The 18,084-nt window shown below is 33.3% G+C and overlaps 2 protein-coding genes across 4 annotated transcripts; one reads left to right on the top strand and one right to left on the bottom strand.

Annotated features, from left to right (window-relative positions):
* The first annotated feature begins 399 nt into the window (after positions 1-399).
* LOC114187887 (potassium transporter 7-like) lies at positions 400-6,213 on the top strand. Its single transcript, XM_028076285.1, is given in 11 exon segments — positions 400-841; positions 1,565-1,793; positions 1,875-2,123; positions 2,327-2,377; positions 2,699-2,959; positions 3,317-3,369; positions 3,476-3,575; positions 3,578-3,589; positions 3,676-3,930; positions 4,491-5,013; positions 5,265-6,213. Coding segments are annotated over 11 exon segments (2,520 nt in total). The 5' UTR covers positions 400-589; the 3' UTR covers positions 5,800-6,213.
* A 1,953-nt stretch (positions 6,214-8,166) lies between these two features.
* On the bottom strand, positions 8,167-15,461 carry LOC114188135 (protein FLUORESCENT IN BLUE LIGHT, chloroplastic-like). Of its 3 annotated transcripts, none has more exons than XR_003605381.1 (8): positions 15,153-15,461; positions 15,003-15,056; positions 14,689-14,842; positions 12,423-12,532; positions 11,404-11,566; positions 10,830-11,153; positions 10,338-10,693; positions 8,167-8,545 (listed from the first exon to the last, which is right to left on the bottom strand). XR_003605381.1 is itself a non-coding variant. In XM_028076681.1 (7 exons), exons 1-7 carry the CDS (start codon positions 15,372-15,374, stop codon positions 10,491-10,493), a joined length of 1,230 nt encoding a protein of 409 aa, XP_027932482.1. In that variant the 5' UTR covers positions 15,375-15,461; the 3' UTR covers positions 10,171-10,490. The 3 variants fall into 3 exon arrangements, 1 of the variants encoding a protein (XP_027932482.1); XR_003605380.1 differs by having other exon boundaries at positions 8,167-8,539; positions 15,153-15,460; XM_028076681.1 differs by lacking the exon at positions 8,167-8,545 and having other exon boundaries at positions 10,171-10,693.
* Between the last annotated feature and the right edge of the window lie 2,623 nt (positions 15,462-18,084).

Genomic DNA, 18,084 nt, shown 5'->3' with positions numbered 1-18,084 from the left:
TCAACTCGGCTCACCAAAGGTTGAATCCGGGTGAGCCGGGTTCTTAACGATCCGGGTCAAAAATCAACCTATATTAAAATTTGTAAACAAATTTTAACCCAACCCATGATGAGCAAGATTAGCTCGCGGATTCCAACCCATTTTGAGAGCTCTATCTAAATTTATTTGGACAGTGGTAAAAACAATTCATGTATTTTTCTAAACATGTAATTTTCCAATTAATTTTAGAAAAAAAAAGTAGTTATATCTCTGAAGTAATTATTCTCTTTTAAGTGGATATTTCCATCAATAAAAATTCCTACTAATTTAAACAAATGAAAGTAATTAAATATGATTTGAGAAATCCAAACAGGGCAGTGTGGGGCCCCATAGAAAAAGTTCAGTCAGATGCCGTTTTGCATTGGTATCACTCTCTCTCACTCACGCGTGATCAGCACCACCACCTTGTGTTGTTGCGGAAAAGAATGGCATGGAAGCACAGTCCCTTCATACAGTGTTATGTCCAATTCATGCCAAAACCCTCTTCCTGAAATTCACCCATTTCTCCATGTGAAACCCTAATCTCCATTTTCCGCATCTGGCTAACCACATGGCCGACGAGATCAATCGCGGAACGTCCTTGGACTCCACCGAATCGCGCTGGGTTATCCAGGATGACGACGACGACTCCGATTTGGAGAACTTCGACGCGGATTCGAGATTTGGACGCCAAGCTGCCGTCGTTGATTCCGACGAGGAAGAGGACAACGCGGAGCAGAGACTCATCCGCACTGGTCCTCGAATCGATTCATTCGACGTGGAGGCTCTTGAAGTTCCCGGTGCTCACAGAAGTGACTATGAGGTCTCTTTCCTTTTTCTGCTTTTTATTATTATCTTATAATAATTCAAAGGAATTGCAAATTTTAAGTGCGCGGTTATGTCGCATGAAGTGATCATGGCAGGTTATTTCTTAATTGTGTAGTTTAAGTTTTTTTTAGTCGGTAGGTTGAAATTTATAATGGATATATATTTATATTGACCTTAAATTTTCTCTATCTCCCTGTGGGACCTTGTGAACTGTGATTGTTAATTTAGTGTTATGACCTGCTCCACGAATGGAAAAAAAGTGGAAGGAAATAGATGTGGAATACATGATTCAACCTGCTGTCTGCATTCACGGACAACGACTGAATGTTTAACGTGGATGTTGAAAATTAAACAAAGTAGCTCCTGGAATCCCGATACAACCAAATTGTTGTGTGCATTGCAACCTCAATGACGATCTTACTATTTATAGCATTTATTGTCTAGGAGATGCTTATATTTGTTGTTGTCCTTCTTCTTTTATAGGTATGTGTGTTGTTTTTTTGTTAAGTTTATGGATTATGTGAATTTTGGCCTTAAGCTTTGGGTGTTGTTCCTTTTGTTTAGTTTCCGGATTCTCGGAACTTTAGTTTGTGATTGACTGATGTATTCTACTTGTACACCGGCATGTGGTTCCATCCCTTAAAATGTCTTACTATTCATCATGATATTATATATATTAGTAATTTTGGCTTTTTGTCTTCGTTATATATCATTGCAGGACATCAATGTGGGTAAGAAAATTGTATTAGCTATTCAGACGCTTGGTGTAGTCTTTGGTGACGTTGGAACAAGTCCCTTGTATACCTTCAGTGTTATGTTTAGAAAGGCCCCTATTAATGGAAATGAAGACATTCTTGGAGCTTTATCACTTGTCTTGTACACATTAATCTTGATTCCCTTATTGAAGTATGTCCTGGTGGTTCTGTGGGCCAATGATGGTGGTGAAGGTATATTATAAGTACATGTTCTAAAGTAAAGCTTGTGGTACGAACATCCTCAAAATAATATTTGTTCTGGAACCATTGCAGGTGGTACTTTTGCCTTGTACTCGTTGATCTGTCGTCATGCTAAGGTTAGTCTTCTCCCCAATCAGTTACCATCAGATGCCCGTATATCAAGCTTTAGGCTTAAGGTGCCATCCCCCGAGCTTGAAAGGTCATTAAAAATCAAGGAAAGACTTGAGAATTCTCTGACTCTGAAGAAGATTCTACTAATATTAGTTCTTATTGGTACTTCCATGGTGATTGCTAATGGTGTTGTTACACCGGCAATGTCAGGTTTTTTACTGTTCATACTTCATTTATACCTGTAATTTCTTCAGACTTTCTTTGGTCACAACGTGTTCACAATGATGTCAATACCATATATGCATTGATATAATGATATGTTGTTGCTAGTATTCATGACCAACTATTGTTTTCATTAACCTATCTACTGTTTAGTTTACAATAATTTTCTTTCTATCTTTTCTTTGTCGCAGTACTGTCATCTGTTGGCGGTTTAAAAGTTGGGGTAGAGGTTATCGAGAAAGGTATTATGTAACCTATTAATGAACTCTATTATATGTAACAGTTATTAATTACTTGATTTGTAGTTGGTGTCCGTAGACATGCCCGAAGTTTTCAGTTTAGACCTTTTTATCTTTTCTTCTTTGGCTGATCATGTAAGCTTAACATAATATCAGTAGTGCTATCTATCCACTTGGTTTGAGAGATTAGAAAGCATTTTTTCATGTAATTTTTTATGGCATGTGTTGTTGAGTTGGGCATAACTTTAAGCTAGTTTATGTCTTTTTGTTGTAGTCATGTGTATAGTTGCTTGAAACCTTTTTTTTTCATTTTCGTCTATGCAGATGAAGTGGTGATGATTTCAGTTGCCTGCCTTATCATTTTGTTCAGTGTACAAAAGTATGGAACAAGTAAAGTGGGACTTGCAGTAGGACCTGCTTTGTTCTTATGGTTTTGTTCTCTTGCCGGCATTGGGATATACAATCTTCTGAAGTATGACAATAGTGTCTTAAGGGCATTTAATCCTATTCATATCTACTACTTCTTCAAAAGGAACTCAACCAAAGCGTGGTATTCTCTTGGGGGTTGCCTACTGAGTGCAACTGGTAAATACATACGCTCAAGATCTTGATACTACAAATGCAATAGTACTGTACTTTTGACTTGTCATGTGTAGATTTGGTTCTACTGGTCTGTTTTTATTTGTTTTAAGGACAATTTGTTGTCAGAAATTTTGATGATCAGTGCATGGGTTTTCATTTAGTGTTTGCTGCTATTATCTGAGGAGAAATAGTTCGAATTTTGAGGTTATTAATTAACTCATTCTATCACTGTAATCCCTTCCAGCCCATGGCAACTTAATATTTTAATGTGGTAAAATTACTAGACAAATGAATCTTTTGCTGGCATATGCACAACCTATTCAACTGCAAACATATTTAATGACTGTTATCATGTTGCAGGTTCTGAGGCCATGTTTGCAGATCTTTGCCACTTTTCTGTCCGATCAGTTCAGGTAATAAATTTTATCTGTCATATTTATTTGTTAGTCATGCTTCTTTTATTTGCTTTGTGTGTCGGTGAACTAATATGCTGGCGAAGCTGATGGTTCCAATTTGCAGCTTTCATTTGTCTTCCTTGTTTTGCCGTGCCTAATATTGGGTTATTTGGGTCAAGCTGCATACCTTATGGAAAACCATGCTGATGCTGGTCAAGTCTTTTTTCTTCTGTTCCGAGTAAGTTTGATAATATTACTCCTTACTACCATGTGTTGGCTTTGTGTTTTACGTGTTCTTCAAGTAAGGATATTCTCTGTATGCAGGTGGTGCGTTCTGGCCAATTTTCCTTATTGCCAACGTGGCTGCACTTATTGCTAGTCGGGCTATGACAACAGCAACATTTTCATGTATAAAGCAATCAACTGCACTTGGTTGTTTCCCTCGTCTTAAAATTATTCATACTTCTCGGAAATTTATGGGCCAGATCTATATCCCCGTCATAAACTGGTTCCTCTTGGGTCTTTCCCTGGTGCTTGTCTGCACTATATCTAGCATTGATGAGATTGGAAATGCCTACGGTAATGAACTTATTCATTCTGTTTTAATTTTTGGTAAAACATCAGCCATTTTCAAGTAACAGTCAAATTGTAACTTGGTAGTAATGTTAATATCACAATTTTGTTGGTATGAACTATCTCAATAGAATTGTTTGCATCAGGACCTTATTTTTATATTATTATTTTGAAAGGCATTAAACTGCTCACCTAGTATTTATTTATTTATATATAGTCCTTAATATTTCTTTTGAATGTTCTCAACTACAGTTGAGAAATAATACAATACACAACTGGAGCCTTGGGTAGGTGGGGGCAATTTGCTTAGAAAAATCCACAACCCTAAATCTTGTCATTTTATTGCTCTTTAAATGGCGGCTGTGGTCATATATTTTTGTTAAATTTGAGAAAAATCATTCGAGTTTATAAAAGTTTTGATCCTATTTGATAATAATTTGATTGTTCAAGCTAGATAGGGAGGTGTGGACTGGTGGAGAGTTTAGCTTTAAGGCACTGAGCTTAGTTCATTGTTATTATGTTATAGTAATGTGTTTGTATTGAGCTTGTTCCTTGTCCCCTTTCAGGCATTGCTGAGCTCGGGGTGATGATGATGACCACTATTTTAGTAACCCTTGTTATGCTACTTATATGGCGGTTACACATCATCATAGTGCTTAGTTTCGGGGTAGTCTTCTTGGGATTGGAATTAACTTTTTTTTCATCTGTCCTGTGGAGTGTGACAGATGGAAGCTGGATTATATTGGTCTTTGCCATAATCATGTTTCTTGTAATGTATATATGGAATTATGGAAGCAATCTCAAGTATGAAACTGAAGTCAAGCGAAAGCTGTCAACAGATTTGATGAGAGAATTAGGTTGTAATCTTGGGACAATACGAGCTCCTGGGATTGGTTTGCTTTATAATGAGTTGGTCAAAGGAATACCTGCAATTTTTGGCCATTTTCTGACCACACTTCCCGCAATACATTCTATGATCATATTTGTGAGTATCAAGTATGTTCCTGTTCCTATGGTACCGCAAAGTGAAAGGTTCCTTTTTCGGCGAGTCTGCCCCAAAAGCTACCATATATTTCGTTGTATTGCCAGGTAACTAGCTTTATTATTTTACATTTGTGATTTGGGAGGTATTTTGATCTGTGGCGGAGAATGGAGATGTGAACCTTTTATATTCATTAAAAAGTGGCGGTCTAGTGAAAAGTCGAATTGATTGTGAAAATGAGGCCCTAGATATTACTTTTAAAAACACTTTCACTGAGCATCTTATCAAGGATCTTTGGTGAAATAATGTATTTTATCTTATTAATAACAAATGTCTTTGTCTGAGTGTTTGTCAACAGGTATGGTTACAAAGATGTTCGGAAAGAAAATCACCAGACTTTTGAGCAGCTGCTGATTGAGAGCCTAGAGAAGTTTATTCGTCGTGAAGCTCAGGAGAGGTCATTGGAGAGTGATGGGGATGATGATTCTGATTCAGAGGATGAGTACCCTCGTTCTAGGGTTCTCATAGGTCCCAATGGGAGTGTTTACTCACTTGGTGTTCCTCTTCTCGCTGATTATAAGGATACAAGCAACCCCGTTTTAGAAGCAAGCACATCAGAGGTGATAAGCTCCGAATTTCCTGACCCCAGTGTGTGTGACGCCGAGCAGAGCCTTGAGAGCGAGTTATCTTTTATTCACAAGGCTAAAGAATCTGGTGTTGTTTATCTTCTGGGTCACGGTGATATAAGAGCAAGGAAGGACTCGTGGTTTATCAAGAAGTTAGCAATCAACTATTTTTATGCTTTTTTGAGAAAGAACTGCAGAAGGGGAATCACGACTTTAAGTGTACCACACTCAAATCTTATGCAAGTTAGCATGACTTACATGGTTTGAAAATCAATTTTGCAGCCCAAATAAAACAAATGGCAATATTCTTGAAAACTACAGTTTGATATTAGTGTGAGTGGGCATCGGAAAGGTCTAAAATGTTGGATCCAGCGCAACAAACCAGAAGTTGACCTGAGGTATGTTTGGTTGTGGGTTCGCCATCTGCACATATGAGATTGGAAAAAAAGGCTGATACCAAAAAGAAAATATTATAAACTACACATCCTTACACTTTTGTGAATGTGTCAAATTCCACCTAAATGCAAGAACCATGGACACCGAGTATTGTACAGAGACATTTCGTTGCTCTTCTTTTTCTTTCTACAGCCTTAGTTTGTTGTCCACCTTCCCAACTCTGATAAACACAAATGAGATCATATTTATTTTTTTTATTTGAAAATTTTCTCATCAAGTGTCTTACCCTTTTTGGTATTTAATATACTAAATTCGCAATATAGAAGATATAAGCTTTACGAGTAGGAAGTAAGACACTTGTGCACTTTCATCACGAAAAGAAGGTATGTTTCTAAATTTATCTTAATATGAAGTGTTTTTTATTAATAGAATTAATATGGAACTCTTATAATTGATTGTGCGGGTGGTTTTTCTTTATTTTTTCAAATACTCCATGCTCCCTCAGCCAAAACTAATATTATTAAATATAAATATAATTCATGACCTATTTTCATTTCTTATAAATATAATTCACAGTTATATTATTTTTTGGCAAACTATTAGTCTATGTAATAGTAGAAAATACTTGTATCTATAACTTCCGGTATAAGTGTTAATAAAAATGAAAATACTCATATCTATAACTTCCAAAGTTAGTTTTAATTTATGATGTACCGATACTTCAACTTAGTTCAACTTAGATCACGTGTCTGATATTTTAGAATATTTTATCAATATTTATCAATAAAGTATCTAATTTATAAAGTTGTAGTCAATTACAGTAAAATATTTGAATAATGATTAATTTTAGTGACAATAATTAATCACTATAGTGATCAATTTAGGTATCAATTTATAAATTAAACATTATTAGCAACTAAAATAATTCAAAAAATTATAATTGGTCCTAAATTGGTAACTAAAATAATTTCTATTATAAATTTTGGTCATTAACATTAACTACTAAGATTTAAATTTGGATTCACATAATAACAATCATATATTTATTATGTTTTTAAGAATTATTATACATTTTTCAATATTCATATGTGACGTATCTAGTACGTATTCTATTTTATTATTTGTAAAATAAACAAATAAACATATCGACTTAACAATCACATCTGTACATCATAAATGTTAATATACATTATCCTGAAAACTCAATATTAATGTATATGCAGAAAAGTAAAAAGTAAAAAACCCTAAAATCATATTATAAACAAGTAAAAAGTAGAGAACCCTAAAATCATATTATAAACAAGTATATCATAATTTTTATATTAACATAAATTTTTGTAAATAAATTTTAGTTTATGTAAAAGAAACTTTGAAGTGAACATAAATTTTAAAGTGTATTTTTTTTATTTGATTTAATGTTTACCAAGTAAAAAGGACAAATCTCAATTATATCTTTTAGTATCAGTGGCACTAAGATTTAATAAAGGAAAAGGTTGAGAATTTTGTCTCTTCCATAATGATGTAAAGAGAAAGTAATACATTCTACAATGTTGACCTTGATTTAATTAGTATAGTAATTAATAATTTTAAAAAAAAGTTTAAGTAAAGCATAATCCGATGTCTTAAAGTACGATGGATCCAGATACGTAATCAATTATGTTTCCAATTTAAATATCTTTTATGTTTCTTCATTTTCTCATTATACTCTTTTATATAAAAGAAATTTAGTCCTGATTTATGCTATTAAGAACATAAAAGTGTGACAATTAATAAATATTACAATATTAACATGAAAAGTATATTTACACACACACAAACACATATTACTAGCAAAAGATTTTTTTCAAATTTAAAAATTCCTTGATTTTGATTATTCATTATTATCTACATCCATTTAGTTTTATAGAATGTTATCAACGAAAGAATTTTTCCAAAATTAACAACCCATCGATTGTGATATTTATAATCTTTTTAACTTTCAATCTTTAAGACACTAATGAATCAATTAAGTTTTTCGGAAAACTAATATGATTGTGTTTACTACTTCTAATACGAAAAGTTTAGTGAATTTTGTTTTTTGGTACTTTCCACTCTTTTCAATATGTGACCAAAGATAGTGTATGTGAGCCACGAGAATAAACAGAAATTGTGTTCCATGACTAGAGACTGCAAAGTTGATTGTTCCTTCCATTATTCATCCAGTGTATACTCTGCTTTTAATTCTCAATTATGCTATGCTATGGAAATTTTCACATTGAGTTCTTCATTGCCAAGATGTAGATTAGCATTTGTCAAACAAAAAATGCTGCAAGTATCATACAAAAATCTCAAACAACATAGCATAAAGTGGAATTCTGGATAACTACAGGATTACTAATTATAGATTTGTGCATTGACAAATCTCCCACACACAGGGCATCATCGCTATTGACAATAAGGAAGATTATAACATACATACTTGATATAAACCTGTCTTGTATATCTGAAGAACCGAGGATATAAGATTTGATAACAGCCTAGTTCGTTAAAAGAGACATCGTTGAGTCCATGTAGCCACTCTTCTGCATTTATATGCTGAAGAAATAACTGCTTCAGTTGCTATCTTCTTTATCTGCCACTTAGTCCACCAAGGATTAAGTAAATAAAATTATAGTAGTATAGTATTCAAAATGCATAATGATTGCCAAGCGAAGAACATGATCATATTTCAGATTTAAGTTTTTTATTGTGTGATTCATATTTAAGTGAACGTATATTACCATTAGAAGGTAGGTATAACCATTTGCAGGAGCATGGCTATTAGTTAACAATACTAGAGATGCAAAGTTAGTTTTAAGTCAAATATCTAGAAACTCTTATTTCTCACACTGTCTTCTAACAAGCACGCAAACCAACACTACATGAAAAATCAATATTTGGTTTCTTCAATGAGTAAATTTACCGAAAAATTATTTCATGGAAGTCAATTCATCCTACTCATGGGTTAGCTCACTATGGATTAAGTTAAAAATGAATTATCTCAACTGGACTCACTTTTTAGTAGGCCAGAAATTTTGTAATACTATTCAACCCATTACAAGTTAGTTCGTTAGCTAGGGTAACTCACTTAAGCATGCTTTGTTTTTCCATCTTGTTTTATATATTTATTTATTACAGTGGATTGTTAAAAAGTAGACTAGTGTAATTCCATCTCACAAAACCGACTTGTAAGATGAGATTTGCACTCACTTATATATTATGAATTAATTGATCTTATCTTTTAGTCAATATATATATATATATATATATATATATATATATATATATATATTATATCTCGAGCGTAAAACTAGACATTATTGGGTGATTCAGTAGCGGATGGAACAATAAACCCGAGAAACAACAAATTTTGCTAAGATAGGCTCTAACTCATGGTTGTGATACCATGTTAAGAAGTGAACTTTAAGCCTAGCTCAACCCTCCAAACTGACTTGTAAGGTGAGATTTGCACCCACTTATATATTATAAATTCATTTTATTTCTAGTCGATGTGAGATCTCTAACACCCTCCCTCACGCCGAGGTATATACATCTCGAGCATAAGACTAAATATTAATGGACGGTTCGATAGCAGCCCGACAGCGGGTGGCACGATAAGCCCAACAAATAACAAATCTTGTTAGGATAGGCTTTACCCATGACTTTGATACCATATTAAGAAGTGAACTTTAACCTACATTTAAAAAACTAGATTTTTTTTCCAACCTAACTCAACTTAGATGAATCAAACATTCAAACAATTCAAATATTATTCAATAGCATTATAATATTCAAAAAGATCATATTACCAACCTATATAATTAGAAGTAGTAAATAAGTATAAGAAAAGTGATGAAAAAATGAAAAAATGATAAAGGATTATTATCGGTGGGTAACAGATCAACTCACTTTCAACCTAGCTCTAAACCGACAGGTTCAATTTGGCCTAATTTAAAAAACTAGATTTTTTTCCCAATCCAACCTTGCTCAAACCTGTGGGTGAAATTAGGTTGGCTCACTAATTTGAACCTATTTTGACACTTCTATCCATGAACTACTGTATTGGTATATTACCGACAGATTAATCCATTGTTAAATCTGAGGAAAAGCTTGAATATTATCTAAAGAATTCATATAACTGACTAGCAATACAAAAATATCCCTATGTAATATGCAATCAATTAATACCTGCTGTATAAATCATATAACATGCATTAAATTCAATTCAACTCAAGAACACCTAAAGATAATATATTAAGCATTCAAACATCAAATTCAAACAATATCTTTGAAATTATAAAACTATCTACTAACATTAAGTTCAAGTGATATCCATAACAAAATAAAAATGCAAATAAGAACAATCTAATCTAATATATAACCAATCTCACCTTAAGGACTAATATTTCATTCTTGGAAACATGCTATATCCTTTTCGCCGAAGTCTCAAAAAGTCCATTTACGCATTTTCGATCAAAAAAATCAATCACTTCAAATAGGGTGGATCAGAAAGAAAAAAGAAAATCCGCATGAAACATGTCATCTTAGTCCTTTTCTAGTCTTGCAATATACTTGTCATAGAAATGGCCTGCTTTCTCAAGCTCTCCAAGCTCAGTGTAACAATCAGCAATTGCCCCAAATGCCTCTGTATTCCCTGAGTCCTCCCCTTCTCGTTCAGAGATGGCCAAAACCATGGAATGGTATTTTATAGCATCTCGATATTTTCCTTGTCTTTGCAATGAAGCTCCTGTAATGCAATATTTCAATTGTATTCATGGAGCACCATGTAAAATCCTTCATCCATCTAACACACGCACACAACAAACAAAGTGATAACGTAGGAAGCCCTCTGACTCATAAGCAAGATAGGAAAGATAACAAACCTAGACCTCTGGCAGCCTTTTTTTCTTCGATAGGATCCTTTAGATTCTGGGCAAGCTCAAGTGCATTCTTAAACTCTATGAATGCTTTATCCAACTGTTGATTCCTTAAAAAGTTCTTTCCATTTTTCAACTTAGAAATTAATTCTTGCTTCTTTGGGTCAACAATAATTTCATTATCAGGTATCCTACCACCACCAATGGGAGCATAACTCAAGCTAGGAGCATAAGACTCGATTTTGGCTTGCTTCCTTAATGCTGCATTGATTTGGATTAATTGCTCGTTTACCCGTTGTAATTCATTTCTTCTTTGCCGAGCAAGCAACCCTAAAGACAAATAAAAATTAAGCTTTCATGATGTACTCATGCCTCACGTTGCCTAGCCTCTTAACTTTCAAATGAGTCTCGTGCATTTAATGATTTGTAGTTGCATACAAAACATATTTCAGTATGCAACAAACAAAAGTCATTTCTGCAAACATCTTGCAACTAAATGAAGTTCCACTTTTGAAGTCCTTGGAATAGAAAACACATATAACAAGCTAGTATAATGTACAAACGAATCTCGCTACCTTACCTCCAACTGTGGCTCCGATGAGGGCTACCGCTAGCAATATAGGCATATTGAAAAAAGAGTTATCAGCCTCACAAGTTTCAGCCAAAGCTGTATTAGGCATAGCGAACATCAAAATATTGCTCGCTACAACTATTAGTGATGGGAACCTTTGGTGCATGTCTTCCTAGCAAGGCAAACGATTTTACTCAAAAGTCAATAGAGAAAAATGCCACAAGACAGAAGAAACTGGGAACTGACAGGATGTAGAGAAACAATAAGCATAATCCCAACATACAAAAGTGACCAACAAAGAGGGACTCAGTGTACAAAACAATATCCATGGTTGTGAATTTTTCCAATAAAGTCATTTTAAATAGAAGATCATAAACTTTAAACTTCAATATTTAAAAATACGACATTATTTTAAAACTAGGGTAAATAGTCAATTCAGTGCAGCAAGTATTGACATATTTCGTTCTTAATACAATAGAAAAGAATTATTATCTCAGTACAAAAACTTTCGTTAACTTTGTGTGAACTTCATTAATGGTTAAGGTAATTTAACATATGTTTGGTCTTTAGTAATTGTTATGTGTATTTATTAAAGCGAAGTTAATGTTGATATGAAATTAACTTTGAAAGAAGCACAAAGTATTTTAAATTTACAAAACAAAAGGCAAAGGTTCCTTCAAGGTTAAGTGCATATTAACACTAACTTTTTTCTTTTATAAACACACGTGACAATTATTAAACGAACATGTGTTCATATTACCTTAACCATTAAGGGAATTCCAACAAAATTAATAAAATTAAAGTTTTTGAACTAAAAGTGTAATTTTTTACTTATTGTGATAAAAACGAAATATGTCAATACTTATTATACTGAACTGACTATTTCACCTTAAAACTTCCATATTTGACGATTAATGTCCATGGTATTGTGTAGAAACACAATTATAGTTAAAACTAACATTAAGAAGAACTTAGATAAAATGATTCAAAGTACATAGCAACAAGAATATCATTAATCACCACCATACCTTATACTTTGAGCAGTGCAACAAAGTTGAAACCTTAGAAGACCCATCAAGTGTATATTCAAAGCGTGGAACAATCTTGTCCAATTTTAACGAAAGACAAGCCAATTTTCCTGAATCATTAAAAAAGGTTCAACTTTGCCACAAAATTCCCATACACAAACACAAAAAGGGATGTTTTCAAAGCTCAAACATAACAAAATTTACAAATTTTAAATAATTTGAAAATTGAATGCAAAAAATAATTGACCCACAAGTAAAAGTTTCGGGGGGGTAGCAAAGAATTGTAGTTGTGAAAAGCAAGGATGAGCAAAAAGGCAAGAGCAACACCGGAGTGGCTTCAATTCTCCTTCAATCTACCTTTCAAACCTATTCCCCTCTCCTCATCAACCACTATGCTTTCGCTCTCTACAATGTCATTGCAATTCCTTCACCCTAGTGGTTGTGCCTTGACCACCGCAAGTAGGGGGACATCTTCTCCTTCAATCTACCTTTCAAACCTATTCCCCTCCCCTCATCAACCACTATGCTTTCACTCTCTACAATGTCATTGCAATTCCTTCACCCTAGTGGTTGTGCCTCGACCACCACAAGTAGGGGGACATCTTCGATGTCTTCATGCGCCCTGTCTCTTCCATAACCACAATAATCAAAGTCTAATGATAGATGGCCTCTAGTCCCTATATGTTGCCAATGCGCCTTGCTCCACATCCTTGTCATCCACTTCAAGCTTGAGTTGGACAATGTCACACGCATGCCATTACAAATGTTCCATGTTTTGAGAATTGACAAAGTTCAAAGTCTTCATTGATGACACTAGAGTTTACCCCTCTAAGGGTCAAGAAGCTTGTGCTCTAGGATACATGTACTAACGAAGGGGGCAAGTGGTAGTGGATTGAGGTTAGGGAACAAGAAAGTAAGGTCCCCAAATTAGGTATTTGATTGCGATTTAGGTGAGAGACAAGCGAGGTGAGAGACAAGCGGATGACGATGTATTAAGAGATTTGATTTAGCGAATAAACAGAGGGAGAAGCTATTGAAGATGTATCAAGGGATTTGATTTAGAGATTTACCAAAGGATAAGAGGTTGGAGGTAATGAAGAAAAAAGATACAAATTTTTGGTACCAAATAGCGTAGGAAGGCAAATAGGGATTGTTGGTCAATGGAGTAAAAAGCGGTAAAATATGTGAGTGTTCTCAAGAGGGCAAGAAGGGGATTTGCAAATTTTGGCCAATTTAATTTTATGTCTTAATATTACTAACAAATGTCACGAAATAGGGCTCCTCTTTTTTAGTTGCCCTTCACTCTCTATTCATCTCCATAAATAATACATAGCATATACCACTATTAATGATAATTGATCCTAATTCCTGATTTTTACAACCTAAATTAGGAATCCTAAATATATGCAATTATTATAAATATGCATATAACATAATAGCAGATTTTTCAGAAAATAACAATAATGGTCCAACAGACTCATTGCCTAACAACAAATAGGATAATGTTACCCACAAATTTCTTTTCCTTGACTTCCATTTTGAGTAACATTCCTTCCAAAGCACATTCTTAACGCATTGCTTTCTTCTATAGAATTAAGATTACTAACAAACATATCCATTAGTAATATGAATTTACATACAAATCCCATGCCATGGATAATTATATGTAGGAAAATCAGCTTAACAAAGTACACAATTTTAAGAACTCAATTATTCATTTTACAAATATCAACAAAGGAGATGTATTGAGTGATAAACTCAGGGGTAAAGAATGTGTAAGCATTGTACATGAAAAGGAAAATATGCATGCACCTCTCTCGCACCTTCCCAACAATCTTCATTTGGTCTGCTGCGGCAGGGGCAGCAGGGTGGGGAGTTTAACTCCACTATGTTGAATTGAATGTGGTTTCATGGGAGAATTTTAGTATAATTCCAAGGTTAGGTATGGTTTCAAGAAATTTCATCTGTATAACATGCCTATGATGTCTATAAGGGTTATTATACTGTTATAATTTCATTTGATTTTTACCACATTTTTGTTCATCTGTGGCTCTATTATCTCTCTTACTCGATTTTCTTTTATCGCTTTCTCGTTTCTGCTTAAAGATTAGGACGTACCTTTCCTCTCTATAGACTCAAGCATCACCACGTTAGATATTACCTTTTTTTCTATATTGTATAAAAGTTCATAAAAAAAATAAAAAATACAGTGACATTTGCAACATTGAGCCCCATAAGAAAACAATAAGAATACGATAAACCACACCTTGAAGGGTAGATGTAAAACCACAGGTAGTTAAATGCTCCGCAAGTTCCTCCCCTAATTGCTTTAGATAATTTGGTGCCGTTTTTTCTTCAGGTGCAGGCGAAACAATTGCTATCTCTGATGCCAAATTTACACGAGCAGACAACACTTGAGGCTGTCCACTCCATTAATCATTAAACACAACCAAACGCTTGATAAGAACATAAACTTAGGTTACACTCGAAGTTATAACAGCATGCTGTTTAGTGATTGTAACACATGGAAAAATTGAAATTAGAACAACATAAGGACTGACTGCTACTACTATCACTTACTCGGCTTTCTAAAAGCTTTTTGACGCTATTAGCGCATCCTTCGCACATCATTCCCTAGAAAGAGAGAGAAGTGGATTTGAATTTCTACTTTTGATTCCGTTTGAGAAAATTAAAAAAAAAATGAAGCGAGGAGGACAAAGTCGAACAAACCCCAACGTGAAGGGTGATGACAGCGTCGTCCGCGGCGGAAGAGCACCGGAACAGCGTAGCGGAGTTGAGGCGGCGATGAAGCGGTCTAACTGTGACTCCGCCTCTGACCAAAGGACGGTGGTGCTTCGGAGGTTTGGAAAATGCCATATGCGGCACCGTCACACACGACGGGGATTCCAGTGCGAACGGAATGAGGATCGGAAATGAAAGAGACGAAGCCATAGGCACCTCACAACTGCAGAGCCAGATCACTCAGTTTCTGATAGCTTGTTTTAAGGTATGATTTTTATCCCTTGATGTGATAAAGATAAAAATTGTTACTTTCCTGAGAATAATAGCAGAATTTTATAACGTTATTACAAATACAGAAATATAATTTCTTTCTACTACTTGTGTTATTGCTATTACTTACACTGAAAAAAACAAACTAGAATATCTGGTGCAATTTTAAAAATATATGTTCTTGTTTTAAAACTCCAAAAGTATTTAGCGTTTAATTGAATTTTCATAGCCTGAGGTTTTATAATTTTAAAAGAAAGATGATTTAAACTTAAAGTCACAGCTTATATAATGAATGTAATCGCTTGAATAATCAGTTAATTAAACACCAGTGTTTTGTAGAAGCATTAAATGCAAGTTTAAGCATCATTAGGTAGTAGGGATGTGAAAAAAATTTGTAATTGTGAGTATGATAAAACCCGCAACGAGTAGAAAATGAATACTAAAAATGGATATTCGCTACCCGTGATACCCGCATGTTAATGGGGCGAATATGAATATCATAATATTCGTATCCGTGGATACTCGTACCCACTAAACTTTAATTCAGAAAAATACTCTCATATACATACATACATACATATATATATATATATATTAGTAAAATATATATATATTAGTAAAAAACATTATGAGTCTTTATTAAATAATGGTAATCAGATTCTTACCCCCATATCAGAGTATATTACTTCCAGATATTGTGGAGGTGGAGACATTAATGTGTCTCCAAGACTCGTTATGGACCAACATGGAAGGTAATGAAATTAACACTTTTACTTAAATATTTTAATGAAGTGATTGTTAGAAATTTTTAATGAACTCCTTATGTTTTCCGACTCTTCTAGATGAAAATTGGACAACATGAAACTTTATACAATGTTGTAACATGTGGACATTGATGAAAGTTAGTAATTTCTTTAATATTTCATTCAAAAATAAACTACAATATAAATTGTCAATGATTTTTTATTTGTTTGTTTTTCAAGAATCAATATGAGAAAGTGGACTTGTTGATCTAAGCACTAATTATGGTTAAATATTTGTTTTTTAAATATGTTTTGTAAATACCCGCGGGTATCCGTTCCGTGGATATGAAAAAAAATAAGCAGGTACCCACATAACGGATACCCGACGAATATGGGTACAGATACAGGACAAATATTTATCTAGCGAGTAGAGTACGGAAAAATTACTACCTGTTACATGTACCCTACCCGTCCCGTTGACATCCCGTATATTAATATAAAGTTTAACTAACATACGAAAAAAAAAAGGAAAGAAAATTACTCAAAAAATTCTCCAACTAAAAATTCAACAAATCTTATCAATTTTAACCAATTTTAAGTACTAATTGCAACATTTTTTTACAATCAAATCCATTCTTTTATTAACCGAGCGAGTGTGTAACGCTTAGAGACAGGTCGAATTGATTCTTATTGACGTGAAATTTTTAGTTAATTTGACGTAAATTTTATAATTTAAATCAATTACATGTTCGAATGATGCAAACCAAATGTACTGTAGTTAGTATATAAATTACAAATATTTAACTCAACCACAAAAATTTCATTCATCTGTTTCAAATCATATTCAACTTCATAAACAAAAAAATAATCTTGGAATTCAATAAATAAAAATGTAGATAAACTATTAAAGATCTAGTTTACCTCCTTTTTACTTTATAGTTATTTGTTTTGCTAATAATAGTAACTTCAATACGAAATGAAAGTATCATCATCATTTGTTAATAATTTAAATGGTGTTAATAAATTAAATTAAACAAAATTATCAAATATTAATATCAAATATCAAATTAAAATAATATATTATTGTTCCAATTTTGATTGAAGTTCGTTCAGTACTCATCGTTATCGTTACGTTTTTTAGGTATTGTTCCATTGGTAGGAATATTTAAATTTTAATTGACCTCGACTCCTAAGCGATATGAGACTTATTAGGTGTATTGGAACAAGCCCCCAATTGAGGACAAGGAAAGTTGAAGAGGAGTTGTTCGTCCCCACGGTGGGCGTCAATGTTCCGATTCAGTCCAAAGTTCGTCCGACAACCATCATTAGGAACCATCACCGCGTTTCCGAAGTATTGTCCGTTTTGGAGCGTTTGAACTCTGTCATAATTTTGTCCTTAAAAAGTTCCTCGGACGGTGCTTGACCTTAATTTCTAAACGATATGAGACTTATTAGGTATATCGAAACAATTATGATGAAATTGAAAAAATCGAATAAAATTAAAACAATAATAAGTAAACCTTGTAGATCTGTTTATTTGATTCCGATATTCGTTCACATCTTAAATTATTAAGACATATTTCGTTTATTAAGTGATTTAACATCCTAAATTTTTTATTTTTTAAAAATGAATTTTTAAGACAAGCATTTATTTATTTATTTATATTTTTCCATAATTATTTAAAATTAATTAAATTATTATTCAATATTTATATAATTATAATTGTTTTTTATTGATATTTGATAGTGAAACAAATTTATTTATTTTTTATATCTAACATTACATAATACTATTTTATTTGCTGTAATTTTCTTTAATAAAAAAATATTTAATTAAAGTTTAAAATAATAGATGGAAAGATAGAAAATGACGTCAATTTTAGATTGAGACATCACGGGATGGGTTT

This window comes from Vigna unguiculata, chromosome 6 (genome assembly GCF_004118075.2).
Source record: "Vigna unguiculata cultivar IT97K-499-35 chromosome 6, ASM411807v1, whole genome shotgun sequence".
Lineage (NCBI taxonomy): Eukaryota > Viridiplantae > Streptophyta > Magnoliopsida > Fabales > Fabaceae > Vigna > Vigna unguiculata.
Note: the sequence above shows the minus strand (reverse complement) of the source record. Positions and strands in the feature narration are given on the sequence as shown.

What these genes read in the sequence shown, in the direction of transcription:
- LOC114188135 (XM_028076681.1), bottom strand. Translation starts at nt 15,374, where the DNA reads ATGGCTTCGTCTCTTTCATTTCCGATCCTCATTCCGTTCGCACTGGAA. An exon ending in TTTTACATCTACCCTTCAAG is followed by an intron (nt 12,533 to 14,688) that starts GTGTGGTTTATC and finishes TTAATGATTCAG; the next exon opens with GAAAATTGGCTTGTCTTTCG. An exon ending in AAAGGCTGCCAGAGGTCTAG is followed by an intron (nt 10,694 to 10,829) that starts GTTTGTTATCTT and finishes ATTGCATTACAG; the next exon opens with GAGCTTCATTGCAAAGACAA.